The sequence below is a fragment of the Schistocerca gregaria genome, chromosome 1, assembly GCF_023897955.1.
Source record: "Schistocerca gregaria isolate iqSchGreg1 chromosome 1, iqSchGreg1.2, whole genome shotgun sequence".
Classification (NCBI taxonomy): domain Eukaryota; kingdom Metazoa; phylum Arthropoda; class Insecta; order Orthoptera; family Acrididae; genus Schistocerca; species Schistocerca gregaria.
This window is the reverse complement of record NC_064920.1, coordinates 384,458,791-384,476,830: the sequence shown is the minus strand read 5'-3', so window position 1 is coordinate 384,476,830 and position 18,040 is coordinate 384,458,791. Positions and strand designations below refer to the sequence as shown.

The following is an 18,040-nucleotide window of genomic DNA, read 5'->3' as shown; positions in this document are numbered from 1 at the left end:
TTTATTATTCAGCAGAACATTCTCTGGAAATGAAGATAAATACATTCTTCGTTACATTGTAGAAAACAAGGAGATTGGTCTCATTTTGGGAAATACTCTGTGGAAGAAAATTGCACAAAAAAAGGTTGGAAATGAATTAATGTGTTAAAATTGATAGTACACTCTTAATGATTTGTAGTGAATATAATTTTTGTTGTTGCTTACTAGATATTGTGTTGTTGTTATCAGATAGCACACAAATGACAATTGTTAGTGTAGGAATAATAAAAAAAATGCTGTGGAATCCTTTTATTTCTTCTGGTACCATAGTGTTCTGTGGGCCAGAGCATGGAATATAGATCTCTTAATTGTTTAGTTAGATTTGAGACTTGAAAAGAGAAATGGGTAGGTTGAAGTTAGATTATTAGGAGGAAGTGAAATGTGGTGTCAGGGAGAACAGGATTTTGGGAGAGGTGAGTATATGGGTGTCGACACAAAATCAGATTTGGGTAATGCAGGAATAGGTTGTCTAATAATGAACAGGGTAATAGGGATGTGGCTGCACTGTTATGAACAGCATGGTGAATGAATTATCAAAGCCAAGATAGACACAAACCACTGCAGTACATGCCTATTAGCTCCACAGGTGACAAAGAGATGAAAACAAAATCTGATGATGTAAAAGAAATTATTCCATATGTCAAGGGAGAGATAAATTTAATTGGTATAGTAAGTTGGCCATTTAAGCTCCGTGATAAGTTGATAGCTACACTGATGGCCACCAAAACTGCTTGATCAGCAAGGGTAGCAAATAATGAAATTTTTCTTATTTTCCATTTACACAGTAGTAGTGTAGGGGGCTGTGTTGTGGCTTTTTAACTGTTGTTGATGTGACAGAATGTGGTGTGCAGTAGAGAAGGCTGGTCGGCACACTGACCGCTGATGATGTAACATTAGCAGAATGATAATTTATTGCTTTAAAGTTTAAAATCATGTCTTCTTGTATGTGTCAGCGCCCAGTCCCTTGGCAATGCAGTGCATGGCCTTGGAACGTGTTGACACTGTCTCCGCGGTCTTCAGAGACCTTCACCCTGGCAGTGTTCATTCCCATAAATGTGGTGTCAAGTGGGCCGCTGGTTCACTGGCAGCCGGCATAACACGTACAGCAGGTGTTCCTGCCCAGGTCAGCGAATGCTTATTACCAGTGCAGTCTCATGGACATTGAAGGAGAATGCTCGGGTAATATCTCAGCAGCTCTGCACAGTATGGAGATGACCAACAGTTCGGCCTTTCCACCAAGGAAATCCAGAGATGTTGATGACTGTTTACAGGTACTAATTGGGTGCAGTAGCGGTTAGCATGCCTTCCATTTACTGCAACGGGAGGATGGTGCACCAAACAACATCAGTTCAGCTCATTAAGGCAGAGATAGACGTTTTTGAGTTTTCTCATGAGTGGTTGCAAGGTTGGTGGCTAACAATGACCGAGTACAGCAGACCAGACAGGTAGCAGTTTTGAAGCTGGAAGTCACCTTGGTGAATGGTAGCAGCATATTGCAGATTCGGCCTTGTATATGCTGTATTCCAATGTGATTCTGGGGAAGGCTTGGAAGCTCGAATGATTATTACTGATCGTTTGAGGCAATGACTTTATGTCTGGCTGGTGATGGTCGAATACAGCCTACTTTCCCGGGCTCAACAGTGGTCTCCATCACCCCTGTGTTTCGCAAGAATGGCTCTCGGGGCTTCAACTTAGTTTCCCAGATAGCCGTAAGTAACCTGTTATCAGATCCCTTTACACAAAAGGCGGTAAAACAATAGTAAAAAATATCTCCCTTCTCATTATAATCTGCAATTTAAAAAAAGATTTCCATGTACCATAGAATTCATAAACACATAGAATAGGCAAACTTTTCAACTATAAACAGTTTGGATTTGGAAAAGACCATAAACCTAACATACTACACTTGCCTATAACAAAAGACATGGTAGGATCATTAAATGAGAAATTATTACCATTTGCTATTTTGTATGACTTTTGATTGTGTCAACTATTACACTGAGGTGCAAAAGTCATGGGATGACAGTATGCACATATACAGACGACAGTAAGTTGTGTACACAAAGTAGAAATGTGCAGTGTGTTGGCAGAGCTGTCATTTTTCTGATGACTGACGTGAAAAAGATTTCCCACATTATTAAGGCTGCATGACAGGAATTAACACACTTTGAATGACAAATCGTACTTGGAGCTAGACGCAGGGATATTCTACTTCGGAAATAATTTGAGAATCCAATATTTCAAGATCTACAGTGTCAAGAGTGTGCCGAGAATACAAAATTTCAGATCTTACCTGTGACCACGGACAATGCATTGGCCAATGGCGTTCACTTATGACCGAGAGCAGTGGCGTTTGTGTAGAGTTGTCAATGCTAACAGATGAGCAACACTGCATGAAATAACCTCAGATATCATTGTGAGATGTATTATGAAAGTGTCCATTAGGACCCTATGGTAAAAGTTGGCATCAAATGGGCTGTGGCATCAGATGACCTTTGCGAGTGCCTTTGCTAACAGTGTGACATCACCTGCAGTGCCTCCCCTGCACTCATGACCATATCGGTTGGACTTTAGACGGCTGAAAACTGTGACCTGGTTAGATGAGTCATTTTGTTAGAACTGATGGTAGGGTAGGGTTTGAGTGTGCCGCAGACCCCACTAAGGAGTGGACCCAGGTTGTCAACAAGGCACTGTGCAAGCTTGGTGGTGTCTTCATAATGGTGTGGGCTGTATTTACACGGAATGGACTGGCTCCTCTGTTGCAGTTGAACCAGTCATTGACTGGAAATGATTATGTTCAGTTGCTGTGAGATATTTGCAGCCATTCATGGCCTTCAGGTTCCCAAACAATGATGTCAAGTCACCAGGCCATAATTGTTTGTGATTTGTTTGAAGAACATTGTGGGCAGTTCAAGTGAATGATTTGGCCAACCAGATAGCCTAACATGAATCCCATGAACATTTAAGGGACATAATCGAGAGGTCAGTTCGTGCACAACATCCTGTACCGTCAGTACTTTCACAGTTATGGATGGCTATAGAGGCAACATGACTCAATATTTCTGCAGGGGCTACCAACAACTTGTCGAATCCATGCCTTGTCGAGTTGCTGCACTGTGCTGAGCCGAAGGAGGTATCTTATGACTTTTATCACCTCGGTGTATAGTCTGATGCCAAAGTTAAATTACTGTGGTCAGAAATTGTGAACAGGCCACTGTTCAGCTGCAGATGACCGATAGTTGGCACATAGGCACAGCACAGGTCCACAATTTGCGTGCTAACTGTGTGAAATAAAATTGTACCAGTTCCAGGGCACTGAGGACATTCAAATTGAAGTTTTCACTCATAGTGTACCAATACTGATAGCTGCAAATTGCCTTAGATTCGAGAATTGGTGGACATTGGATTCTGTCAAATTTGATAAATAGGGTAAATGTTCCAACAATGTGTGGTTTAAATCACATGGTTCTATCCAGTCTCAACAAACGTGGGGTAGGGTCATTTTATTCTGATGAAAGATTACTTCCTTACAAACCAGTCTATTCAGAATACTTGTATCTATTTACTTGTTATTGTCTGGCCCTCTGGAACGTAGTCAGTAAGATGAATCAGTTTGCATCTCAGGAATATTAACCATAATGTATTCAACAGATGAATTTGACTTCACTTCTTCTTTTTAAAGTGCCACCAGTTTCTACCCAATACTGTGTGTGCTGTTTCATATATGGCATGACGTGGTTGACTCACATCTCATTTACAGTAACAGATTAATGCACAGAATCAGTGGTATTTTTTTAATGAGCTAAACATTGCTAAGAAATTCATTTTCATATTTGACTTTTGTCTGCATCCAAAAAATGCGAGATGTATGTTGCACAGGAGTTCCATATAGTTAAATCTTCACATGAAATGTATCCTATTCTTTCCTCTAATGTTCCTATTTCGTAAACTGTTTCATACAGTTTTAACTAGTGGTCACCCAGGACTATATTGTGCACTCTTTCAATCTTTCATTCTGTAACCGCAGATGTTTTGGGAAGTCCTTCATGTAGATCACTTCCAAGACATGTATGTTCATGTTTGTAGTTAGCCACACATTTCTTCAGTGAAGCAGCAGATTCCTTATGAACTGTCCAAAACAAAGAATATTATGACCTGTGGTATTCTGTTTATTGACATGGGCAAAACACACACCATTACTTTAAAAGGCATTGTAATTATTCTGTTCCATAGATCGGTTTGTCATTTTTTCTAATGTTTTTGTGGAACTGGTATGAAGATTAAAAAAAGACCATTTTTATCAGTTCCATCTTTGTATTATGGAGAAAAATATTCATCTTGCTCTTGTACTGGTCATCCTTTCACCAACTTCTATTAGAACCTTATGATCTCTTTGAGCAATTAAATCCATTTAGTGTAAAATATCATGGCACATAAGTGTAAATTCATCCAGTCTCTTTACTAACAAGAACATAAAGTGTTGGAAAATTTGAAACACTGTTTTCAGCTACAGTTAGCAAGCACATGTGTTATGAAGGAACAACACACTTTTCCAACAAAGGCATTTCACAGTTTAGTAAGGTGATAGGTGTATGACACATCGTCAGTTGTGATTGCACAATATCACAGTGATGTAGTTTCATGTTATCACCACCGTATTACTAGCATCTGAGGATTGGCAGATGATATAAAGTGAAGAAACCCCACATACTTATTGTAATTAAGTGTATTAGTTCAGCTACATTTCAAGCATACAAGATGACAGGTATAAGAGATATCAAAAATAAATAAACTAGTTTATTCTAAATCTATTTACTAATTAATGAATTGCGAAATTGTTGGCCAAACTCAGCTTCAGAGATAACATTTTCAGAATGCAGAACTGTGCTGTGAGGGTGGTCTGTTGTTTGTTCCAGGATATCTTACTGAGATCTCTCAGAAGATGTTGTTTGTTTCTCTTCATTTGTTATTGGCTAAATTGGCCGTTTTCTGGAAAAGAGGACAAAGTGTGATCATAATTACAGAACTAAAAAAAAGCCTATATAAAGACTTCAAATGTTGAGTGCTATTTCAGGAGAGGCAGGCGATAGCGTGATGAACCATCCCTGTTTCTTCTTCTCTTACTATCAAATCTATTCATCAAGAATCAGCAACATTAATGGGCATGGGTCCCTTTGAAGTAAAATATTCCGGAGGTAAACTAGGTTCCCGTTTGTATCTCCGGGCGGAACCTACTTCGAAGAGATTCAGGCCAAAAGGAACTTTCAGGTTGGGAATGTGGAACGTTAAAAGTTTGAGCAGGCCAGGAACATTCCAGACATTATTAGATGAATTAGATAGATACGATGTAGACATTACAGCTATTCAAGAAACTCGGTGGCAGGGGGAGGGTAGCTTAAAGAGGGGTAACTATACATTTTTCTATGGAGGTGCGGAAGCTCACTGTTTCGGAACAAGTTTCGCAGTACAGAGAAAAGTGCTTCATGCAATTAGAGATATAAGGTTCATTAGTGACCGACTATCAGTTATAATGTTGTCCGGCAGGTGGAATATACTAGTAGTAATTAGTGTACACGCACCAACTGAGGACACTGAAGAGGTTGTTAAAGATGGCTTTTATGAAGAACTAGATCAACTGTGGGATGAGTTCTCCTCGTATGATACAAAAATAATCATGGGGGATTTTAATGCGAAGATAGGGAAGGAGGAAGCATTCCGGCCTACAATTGGGAAAGAAAGTTTGCATAACATTTCGAATGATAATGGCACAAGGGTGGTTAATTTTGCTGTTTCAAAAGACATGATTGTTGAGAGCACATATTTCAAAAGGAAGGACATTCATAAAGCAACTTGGGTCTCTCCGGATGGACACGCCCGAAACCAAATTGATCATGTTCTTGTAGATTGGAGATGGCACACTAGTATAGAAAATGTTAGGACTTTCAAGGGAGCAGACTGCGATTCTGATCATTTTCTTGCAGTTGCCAAAGTTCACCAACGGCTATCTACAGCAACATCAAGGTGTCACAATGCAGAACTTGTAAGGTTCGACACTGACAAGCTAAATGATGAAAACTTTAAAAGAAGGTACATGATAGAAATTTCAAATAGGTTTGGTGCTCTCAGGACACACGAAGATCAAGACGAGGACGTAAATAAACAGTGGATCACTGTGAGGAATAATATCAAACAGGCAGCGAAAGTCACAATAGGTACAATGAAGAAGAACAGGAGGAAACCGTGGTTTGATGAGGAATGCAAGAAATTGGTAGAGGAAAGGAGAAAAGCGCGATTAGATTTGGATAGAAAATGAGAGGAGTTCTTGAACTTGAGAAGGGAAGTTGGTCGTAGGCTACGGGCAAAGAAGAGGGAATATTTGAACAATCAAATTACAAAAATGGAAACAAACAGTAAAACAAAAAACATTAGGGAACTTTACCTAGACATAAATGGGTAAAGGAAGGGCTTCAAGGCTAGGACAAATGCACTTCGAGGGGATGCTGGGGGAATACTGACAGACCCCAGTGCTATATTAAGTAAATGGAGGTCGTATTTTGAGCATCTATTAAATGTACACCAGGAATCAGGAAATGGGCAGGCATATGAAATACATACAGCAGAACCCCAAATACCTGTGCCAACGTTAAAGGAAGTAAGAGATGCAATCAACAAATTGAAAACCATAAAGCATCAGGATCAGATTGCATAACTGCAGAATTAGTTAAAAATGGGGGACAGAAATTGGTGGAAGTAGTTCACAAAATGATAACCAAAGTATGGAATTCAGAGATGACACCTGAAGAGTGGCAGGAGTCGATTCTGATCCCAATTTTTAAGAAAGGTGACAAAATGGATTGTAGTAATTATAGAGGGATATCGCTAATACCAGTATGTTCCAAAATTTTCTCGAATATTCTACTAAGCAGGCTTACACCATATGCAGATGAAATTATGGGGGATTACCAATCCGGCTTTTGGAGGAACAGATCAACTATAGGCCAAATATTCACCCAGCATCAAATTTTGCAAAAGAAATGGGAACACAATAAAGCACTTCATAATCTTTTCATAGATTTTACAAAAGCATATGATTCAGTATTGCAGTCAAAATTGTACAGAATTCTCTTGGAACTTGGAATACCAAAGAAGTATGTTACACTTACAGAAGCGAGTTTGAAAAACACAAAAGGTAGAGTACGTGTGGGGAAATTGGAGTCAGAAGAATTTGTAATAAAGAACGGACTTAAGCAGGGAGATGCCCTGTCTCCACTAGTTTTTAATTTAGTCCCAGAATATATTGTACAAATGGCAGCAGATAATTCAGATCGTGTGGAGTTAAATGGAAATATTAAGATATTAGGGTCTGCAGATGAGCTAAACGTCATTAGCGATAGGAAAGAATCTGTAACAGCAAAAGTGAATGCGTTAATCAAGTCTAGTGAAGATGTAGGTCTAAGGACAAGTGAAGACAAAACTAAATACCTGGTTACTACTAGAATGCCAACAGCAGTACATCAGGAAATGTTAAGAGTTGGAGACATGCAGTTTGAAAAAGTGACCACATTTAAGTATCTAGACGTGGACATCACTTCGAGAAATGAGATTGAATCCGAACTGAAGAAGAGATTACGGGCAGGAAATGCATGCTACTTCTCAGTGAATAGATTACTTTCATCACGGATATTGTCTAGGAATTTAAAGATTAGAATATACAAAACTATTATTCTACTAGTTATGTGTATGGGTTTGAGACTTGGTCTCTCACTGTGCAAAATTAAAAGCCGTTTCAAGTATTTGAAAACAAAATTTTGAGGAATATTTTCGGAGCAAAAAGGGATGACATTAGCGGAGAGTGGCAAAAACTGCATAACGAAGAGGTTCACGAACTCTATTCAAGCCCTGACATAATCAGTATTATTAAATCACGTAGGTTGCAATGGGTGGGTCAGGTAGCTCGAATGGATGAGGGCAGGGCAGTGCGCAGAGTACTGGTAGGGCACCTAGAAGGAAAACGTCCTGTGGGGAGACCGAGGCGTAGATGGGAGGACAATGTGAAAGCTGATTTGAGGAGCCTAGGTATTGAATGTGAATGGAAAGAAATAGCCCAAGACAGGGACAGATGGCGAAAATACATTGCTGCGTAATGGACTTTCGAGTCCGGTATGACCAGGGAGTAAGTAAGTATTTCAGGAGAGAGTTAGATATGTAGGTGTACATACTTTCAACAAAAGAAATTTATTGTATAACTTGATTAAGATAGATTGATAAGACTGTGGTAACACCTTCCATTTGCCTCCACCTATAGCAGCAGACAATGGTCTGCGCTGACTGAAAATCATCAAAGTGCCTGCCGGTCAAAGTATCACTGCCTCTCCTCAGCACACTCACTGCTCACTGCCGCCATAGATAGTGCTCAGACTGCCACATTTTCTGGGGGCCATGTGGCTCGCATTGTCAGCTGGTGCATTTTACCGGAGTTTGCACTGACAGCAGGATTTCACACCCGCACCCAGTTTCTGTGGTTTTTTGCAGTCTGGTTAATGAGAAAAATGCTATTGCATCTTCCACACCATCTTCCCGAGCTATATTCCCTCTAGCGGCTTCCCTTGACTGCAGCTCTACAAAGTCTGGTGCCTGGCACCCAGTTCATCCACCTGGTTTTAGCACCTGGGTTACTGTGTGAGGTGTAGTGTATTTTAGTGCAGTGAAGTTCAGTGAGCACCAGGAGTATCAGGTGACTTTATTAACGTTTCATCCCTAGCTGTTTTGACACCAATTTAACACCAAGTGTGACACTGACACTATTTTTCTCTTTAACTGTGCTGGCTCCCTTGTCCACTAAACAAGTTCATCTCACTTTCGAACTCCCCCCCCCCCCCCCCCCTCCCTTCCTTTTTCTGTGGATTTGTAGGATTTGCATATACACGTTGTTCCAGCAAAACACAGTGTTAACATTTCCCTTCTTGGCACTTTTCTTCTTGTGTTGTCAGACGATTTCTAACAAAATACTGCAAACTGCGTCGTAGTTCAGTTTGTACAAAGATTTTGCCACGAACAAGGACCCCCCCCCCCCCCCCCCCCCCCCCCGATGAAGAGTTTGTAACACATTAAATTTTGTTGAGTAGTTAGCTTTTAGAAATAAATACCTCACAAATAGGCTTCTGCAACTCTTTCAGTAGGCCTCAGTATTTTTTGTTGTCTTTACCTAGGAGCATGGAAGGGACTCTTTTAATATGCTAAGCATATGAAATGTGTTCTGTATGCTAGACACCTCCAAAGAATGCAGTTCTCACCCAGCCATGAAACAGCATTTTATGGTGATTAGTGAATGATGCCTCTTATGTTTTGCGTGAAGAGCTACCTTCTAGGTGCGAGTTTGACGTATATTGATATGTGTTGCCAATGTTAGAGCAAATCTCTTACTTAGCTTCTTATGAGATCCAAAATAATCTTAGGGTTGAAATTTTTTGTAAAAGAAAGCAGTTCTGATGTATTATACTCCTGTGGCTGCTCAGTTTTTTTCCTGAAAATGTCTGCTGTCAGATAGTTTTTAAATTTTCAGAGCATCAGAATTGTATGCACTTCTGGAGGCACTATAGCTGATGAGGTGTGACGGAAGGACAAGTTTTCTCATCTGCTCCAATTACTTTAGTTCTCATCAATTGATGTACCAAGCAGAGAAAATGATCTAAGGTATTTATTATTTGCTATCAAACCAAGGAAAGGCTGTGACATTCTGCTCTGTATCAGGGAATTTTGAGTTGAGGGATGTGAGCAAGTTTACACTGAGACCAAGGAAGCTTCTCTCATGACTACATTTCTGGAAAGTGTACTATTCCTGTTGACTCAGAATGTCATGTGCTGATAGGCAGAATTGTAGATGGAAGTCCTTAACAATCAGCTGTGATCTGTGAAACCAACTGCTTGATCATAGTGTTTGTTTTCTGGCTCTGTGGTGAGACAAACCACCTATTAATGCCGTCCATGGTTAGATATGCGATATTTTAATGGAATGCATTATGAATTCTTCCAAGTTTGCAACTGCCAGTGTAAATGTGAATTTGCACCGATTTTAGATGAAAATGATGTATGTGGGGCAAGTATTGTAAAATTTTGTAAATTGTCGTAACACAAGCATAGACTTTTTTAGGTGCAGAGTGATTGCCCTATCCATATTTAATTGAGTGATTGGCCATCCACCTTAATCTGCTATAGTGTTTTAGTATCTGCTATATAAAGTAGAACTGCACTTATTTCATCATAAATTTTTATGAAGTGACTGATATGTTTTTATATTAATTCTTGTAGACATTTGGGATGTTTTATCCTTTTTAACCACTCTCATGTGATTGTTTCTAAGTGTGAACATGAAAGACTACAGTGTTGAGCAATAAAAACCTCAAGAACAACAATGACACCATTATCATTACCTACATCTTTGACCCATTTACATATATTACAGATCCCTTTAGGGGCTTTGTGTAATTTTGTGAGTGTAGGGGTTGGATTAGAAACCTCAATAGTATAGATTAGCTGGTTACTTTGCAAACAAAAAATATTTGAAAGCTCAGTCAAAAAGTAACCCTTAAATCACTCTACATAATTGAAATATAAGCTATTCTCTTTATTTTTCCATTTATTTTTCAGCTGCAGGGTCGAACATGGCAGTCACTGAAGAAGCATTTTCTGAAACACGTGTTGCCCAATATTACAAAGTATACATTTTTGTCTGTAACGGACAGACTTGAGTTCCAGAAACAGTAGGTATTTTATTTTATGTTACAATGTTTTTGCTATTCTGTTACTGATTTAAAGATCTGCAGAAATGTTTATGTGTGGTGATGGTTGTTTTTCATATTTGAGCATTTTCTTCCAAGTATTGTGTTTGTGTGGACAAAATATGAAACTTGACAATTAAATCATATGGCTTGGCTGGAAATCTGTGAAAATTATAAACAACTTAAAAATTCCGTTATCTTCACAGGGATGTTAATTTTATAACCGTAAAGTGTTGTGGAAGGTAGGTCGCTCATGAGGAGCATGGTGTGTTAGGTGTTGCTGAGTAAAGTTGTTGGGTTGGATGCTCACAAAATATTCTGCTCATGAAATTAAAAGCTCCCTTTTTAATGTAAATATTACATCAATTAATGTTGCACATATTCTTGAACTTATTGAAAAATTGGTTGCCCAGACTTAAAGAATGAGGGTGTCAAAAGGAGTTTGAAATCAGTAAAATGCTGAGACAAGTGTTGAAATCACTACTGCCGTTTTCCTGAAAATACTCAGCAACAGTATGTTGGCCGTTGAGACAGTTTGTGGCTATTCATCTTGTATGGCAGTCTGATAATGGTCATACCAATATAAAATAGAGGACAAAACTTAATTGTTGCAGTTTTCCTAAAAAGACTCAGCATTGTTATGTTGGCTGTTGAGACAGTTTGACTTTGACCATTCATCTTGTATGGCAGCCTAATAATGATTGTACCAATATGAAATGCAGGACAAAACTTTACAAGTCAGTTGGTGCAGCACATGAGTGCTCTCACAAGTTGTTCTTTTTTTGCTCATTTATGTTTTACCAGTGCTGAGGTTGTATACAATAATAGTCAATGATGGGGCCATTTGTAAAAGTGGTGGTATCATGTCTGTCTTATCCTTGATAACTATGCAGCATTTCTTGCTGTTACTAAGTGAGCCATTTCATCACACATAAGAAAGAAAAGTTAACTGACCTATACAATTCAATTGCAGAGTTATACTGTGCAAAAGCTGCAATTTCTCATCACTAAAAAAAACAAACTCCTCAAAGTTACATGTGATGCATATATTTATGGCTGCACTTGAGAAATACAGCCTATGTATTTCATATTAAATAATCTTTTGATACAGAGATTGTTTAACAAAGTTGTTGGCAGGCACTGCAGCTTAGGTTGCTTTTGTAGGGCATTTGAGATTGTTTCCTGGCTTGATTGACCACAAGTGTCTTATATCAAATTGCTCTTCACAACTTTCACTACACCATTTTGGTACATTTTAAATGGGTATTGTTTATATCCTGTATTTGCCTACTAGCTCCTCAGATGACGAAGAGATTCAAAGAATGTATGATGAGACAAAAGAAATTGTTCAGTTTGTTAAGTTGGACAAAAATTTAATTGTGGTGGGGTAGTGGAATTTAATAGTAGGAAAAGGGAGAGAAGAAAAAAATACTAGGGGAACCTGGACTAAAGGAAAGAAATGAAAGAGCAAGTTGCATGGAAAATTTTTACACAGAATGCAGTTTAATCATTTGCTAACACATTGTTTAAAAATCATGAGAAAAAATTATGTTCACGGAATAGATCTACAGTTACTGAACAATCCAAATGGTGGCTATGGCTGCCTGTTTAATACCAACATTCTTTTGTCTGTTTTGGCAAATACCTTGTGCACTTTGGGAAGTACAACCCCTGTTTTATCCAAATACATTGTGTATTATGTGGATATATTCATGTCAGGATTCAGCATGATTATTTTTTACTTATTGTTACAATTCAAGCTATGTGTTCGGTATTTGAATCAGTTGTTGCCAGAACCCCTTGGGTTGCCATCCCAACTTGCTCCACAAAACATAGTAACATTGTAGACTCTTACCAATTTGCTTAAACTTTATTACTTATTCAATTGGAAAGTGCTTACAGAAATGGAGATATTTCCATGACTTTAGACGAGATTTGAATATGAATTGTCTTACAGGTACTTCAGCAACCTCTTTAATCAACAGTGATAAATAATATTGCGGAAAGTTCTGCAAAAATTTAATTAATGTAGGAGTAAAGGAAAGCACTCGCCAAATAGCAAAAGTGTTGCATCTTCAACAGGCACACACACAAAAAGAAAGAAATCTTAGTTAGCTTTTGGAAGAAATCCTTCACAACCTAGACTACACACGCACAAAGGCATGAGCATGCGCGCGCCCACACACACCTGCGCACATCCACTGTGCCAGCTTGACACAAAATGCGAAGTTTGCAATATTGTAGGTGGACAGGGGTGTGGGTTGTGTTGTGTTGTGTTGTGTGGAGTGATTAGAGGGAGAAAGAGATGGGGGAGGGGGGGGATGAGGTGGAGGAGAGGTTGGAAACAGGTAGCAAACGGGTTGGGGGGAGGCAGCAGGTGTGCAGGTAGGAATGTGGGAGGGAGGGGTCGCAGATACATGGGCTAGAAATGCAAAACAAAGTTACTTGAGTCGGTGAGATTTTATTGTAGCACACAATGAAGATGATGTGGAGGGGTGACAGTACAAAGGAAGGGGAAACTGTTGGGTTGAAGATGTGGGGACAGTGGGTTGGTGGGATTAAGACCAGGAGGATTGAGGGAGTGAAGGACGTGTTTAGAAAATTTTGTGTTGGAAAGAAGGACCCAGACGGCACGGGTCATGAAACAGCTATTGAACTCGGAACATGTGGTCTGCAACATGTTATGCCACTGGGTGATAAACTCTGTTCTTGGCCTCAGTTTGGTGGCTGTCATTCTGGTGAACAGCTCGTTGGTTATCATGCCTGCATAAAATGCTGTGGAGTGGTTGCTGGTGAGCTGATATGACATGGCTGCTTTTGCAGGTGGCCCAGCCTCTGATGAGATAGGATAAATGTATAACAGGGCTGTAGTAGGATGTACTGGGTAGGCAAATCAGGCAGGTATTGCACCTGGTTCTTCTACAGTGATATGGCATGGAGATGGGAGTGGATATTGCATAGGGATTGACCAGGGTGTTGTGTAGGTTAAGTCAACAATGGAATACTGCTTTAGGATGGGTGAGAAGAATGTTGGGTCGGATGTCCCTAATTTCCCAGCATGATGATAGAAAACCTGGCAAAGGATATGGTTTGCTTGCTACAGTCCAGTATGATAATGGATGACAAGGGTGTGCTCCTTTGCAGCTGATTCTTCTGGGTGTTGGGAGGATTGGGGGTATGAGGATATTACACAGAAAATCTGTTTGTAGGATACTCTTAATTCTCTCACTTCTACCAAGAGTCAGCTGCAAAGAAGCAGTCACCTAATATGGCTCTAGTTTCAACCATCTGAACCACAGCCTTTGCCAGAGCTTTCATTTTATATCACCATGTCTGGAAATCAAGAACATCATAGCCAAGATCCTTTCCACAGCTCCCAAGCTACACAGTGTTGTGGTCCATCCCTATGCAGTCCCATTCCCAACTCCATGCCACTGGGGTCATATCCCTATTGAAGATAGAAAACCTGCCTTATCCATCCACCTAGCACATTCTACCCAAGTCCTGTCACAGGTTTATCCTATTGCATCAGAGGCTGGGCTGCCAATGAAAGCAACCATGTCATATACATGCTTTGCTGTAGTCACTCCAGAATATTTTTTGAGGACATGGTCCCCACCAGCTGTCCGTTAGAATGAATGACCATTGCCAAACTGTGGCTAAGAACAGAGTCAATCACACAGTGCCACAACAGACTATTGACTACAATATGCTAGATTACAATGGCTGCATCATAACCCTTTTCATGTGGGATCCTTCCTTCCAACCAAGTTTTTCTGTACTAAGTAGGTGGAAGTTATCCTTGCTGCAAATCCTTTTCTCCCTAAATCCTCCTGGTCTCTTTCACTTCTAATCCACTGTCCTCACACCCTCTACCCAAAAGTTTCCCCTTCTTCTTTCCTGTTACCCCATCCATGCCTCTACATCATCTTCATTTTGCACTGCACTTCACCGGCTCCAGTTCATATATTTTGCATGGCCCACCTGTGCACCTACCACTTTCCCTTCCCCATTCCTAGCCAGAAACCTGGCTGCCTCCTTCCAAGCCATCAGCTAGCCTCCTGCCACCCCTCTCCCTGCCTTCCAACCCTCTCTCCCTCTACCCACCCAATCCAACACAACCCCACTCCAGCCCTCCTGTGAAATTGCAAACCTCTCATTGTGTGTCCATCTGGCACATATTGTGTGTGTGCGTGTGTGCGTGTGTGCGTGTGTGTGTGTGATTGAAGGAATTGCAGACTTTTCTTTCTCTTTTGTGTGTGCCTATTGATCTATTGATGACTCATTGCTTCTGCTATTTGGTAAATAGTAGTAAACCTGTTGATCACAATGTATGTGGTAACACACATATGAGTGTCATATTCCTTGAAATCAGTTATCCAAAAAAGTATGCGCATCGTCATTTAACTTTCAGTCTCTTGCATATTATAGAATTTCCAATCATTAGTTTATTCATATTACTGGCTCACTGAATTGCTGTGTATTCACTAATAACAGAGCTACTGTTTTAATATAAAACCTAAAGCTGTCACAAATATACTCATTCATGTAATCAAGGAAGGTTGTACATTTGGTTCTATCAGAGGTGTAGTGGTTATGATACTAAACTGTTGCACAGACGGTCGTGAGTGCAAAACTCACGTGGACTGTAGAATTTTAATTTCTATATTCGGTTCGAGTACATTCTAGAAGTATCCACAAATGTCAAGAATCATTGTACTGAAATGTTCTGTAGCTGTATATATACTGTGTGTGTTATTGCTGGAGACAGTTTGCTCCGTGCTCTTGTATGTGCAAGTGCTGAATAAACCTTTGTTAAGTAAAGTAGGTGTTCGTAATTCAGCTACTTACGCCTTCTTCTACGTGACAATTTGTTTGAAAAGAGATGGATGTAGGAGAAGGCATGTTAAATGAATCAGTTGGACAATTAATCTGGAGATATACCTCAATCAGGAGAGACAGGTAAATACTAAAACAGTTAGGAAGACTTATTTACTAATATGTACTACAGGGAAAACCTTCCATGTAGTACTCACACTCCGAACCATTAAACTGCGACTTTTCATTCACAGGATACTGGAAAATCATGGTTGTAATACAAACGATGTAGTTGTAATACAAACGATGTAATGAATAAAGATGACCAATTGCATTACAGTGGAGGTATTGATCAGTTGATTGGCATACAAACAGGAATGTGAACTTGATAGCCCATATTTAAAAACTTCCTGTACAAAAAAACACAGTATTGGCTTGAGAAATTATTTCTATGTGTGTTTGTGCATAAGAAAATTTGGTCTAAATAAAATAGAAAGAAACTTCCACATGGGAAAAATATATTAAAAACAAAGATTCCAAGACTTACCAAGTGGGAAAGCGCCGGCTGACAGGCACAATAAAATAACACACACACACAAAATTTCTAGCTTTCTTCAGGAAAGAGGGAAGGAGAGGGAAAGACGAAAGGATGTGGGTTTTAAGGGAGAGGGTAAGGAGTCATTCCAATCCCGGGAGCGGAAAGACTTACCTTAGGGGGAAAAAATGATAGGTATATACTCGCGCGCACACACGCACACACACACACACACACACACACACACACACACACACACACATATCCACCCATACCCCGGACGGGTTATCTGGATATTTCCCACCAACACCAACCTATCCGAACTCCGGAGATGGGAACTTGCTCTTCAATATATCCTCTCTTCTCGTTATCCACCAGGCCTCAATCTCCGCTAATTTCAAGTTGCCGCCACTCATACCTCACCTGTCATTCAACATCATCTTTGCATCCACACTTCCGCCTCGACTGTCATCTCTGCCCAAACTCTTTGCCTTTAAATATGTCTGCTTTTGTCTGTGTATGTATGGATATGGATGTATATGTGTGTGTGTGTGTGTGTGTGTGTGTGTGTGTGTGTGTGTGTGTGTTGGCGCGCGCGCGCACGAGTATATACCTAGAAAATTTGGTCTGATTGACCATATATTTTGCAGGAAAATATGTCTGTGTGGCCTGAAAAAAAGAAAACTTATAGCTTTTTTAAGTGCCCATCTATCATTGAAAGCAAGAACTATAAGGTGAGAGCTAATGTTGACTCATTCAATTGTGTAATGTTTTCCTTATCTTAAGGAGGTGATTTTGCATTGGTATAAACAGAGAATGATAGAATGAGACTGAAGACACAGATGAAGCATGTTGAGCTTATAAGTGAGCAGCATGGAAGATGGAAGATCCATAGGGTGCAGAACAAAGTGTGAAGTACTAACCAGAACATGGATCACTTTACACATGAGACATGAAGAGTAAATACATGTACAGAGAAACTTTAATGAAATACTCACTTAAGTGCGTTGTTATGATCTTGTTCTGAATATGAGATCTCATACATTAATTAGTATGGGAGGATATGTAGTATGTTGAACAAATATGGTGTATATATACACTATCTGACAAAAAAATGAAGCATCCAGAAAACATGATCGAATGTCAATGAACTTAGTATATGTGCGTATCATTGATTGATGTGTAAATGATTAGAGCTGCAATGCTTTGTCATTAGTAGAATGGCAGCCAGAGTGCATTAGTATTGTTTCTGTTTAGTGTTGATACCAGGACTGGTAGGGTATATAAGGAGTGTAAATAGTGCCAGATGTTGAGTGATCACTGTGGCAGACATGAAGATGATGAGTACTCCCACAAGACAGCATTATCAGCGCATAACAGAGTTTTAAAGGGACATCACTGTAACTCTCCATTTGACTGACTAGTTGAATTGTGCAGTATCCAGATTTGTGGGGCATTTGGATGTGGCAGTGGCCTCAAGTCAGACTACATGAGAATGTAAAGGCAAGCATATTTGTTGTCAAGGTGCACCTGATCATCACAAAGGAGGATCATCGATTTGCACTCCAAGCACATTTGCACCCTCTTCATATGTGCACCTGCCATCAGAGAACAAGTAATGGAGCCCAGCAAGACTTGGTGTCATCCCACACCTTTGGTAGGAGACTAGCAGTATCTGTACTAGTGAGTTTCCATCCCATGCTTAGGCTGCCATAAACACCTCAACTTGGATGGTTGCCACAATCAGGAAATGTGGACTTTTGAAGAACTGTGTCACATTGTGTTGCTGTTGAATCGTACGAGGGTGGTTTGAAAAGTTCTCAGAATCACCAGTTGTTCAAGTGATATTCATTGGACTGTTTCCTGTAAA

The 18,040-nt window shown here is 39.8% G+C and overlaps 1 protein-coding gene across 9 annotated transcripts in view; it reads left to right on the top strand.

The window, feature by feature from the left end:
- Positions 1-18,040, top strand: part of LOC126348631 (telomeric repeat-binding factor 2-interacting protein 1-like) — a 183,681-nt gene that overhangs the window by 55,995 nt on the left and 109,646 nt on the right. For 6 of the 9 annotated variants that reach the window (XM_050002374.1, XM_050002373.1, XM_050002370.1 and 3 more), the window contains 2 exons: positions 13-124; positions 10,687-10,799. In XM_050002374.1, coding sequence (XP_049858331.1) covers positions 13-124; positions 10,687-10,799 — 225 coding nt within the window. The remainder of the gene's footprint in view (positions 1-12; positions 125-10,686; positions 10,800-18,040) is intronic. The other 3 variants (XM_050002375.1, XM_050002371.1, XM_050002372.1) reach the window with 1 other exon arrangement.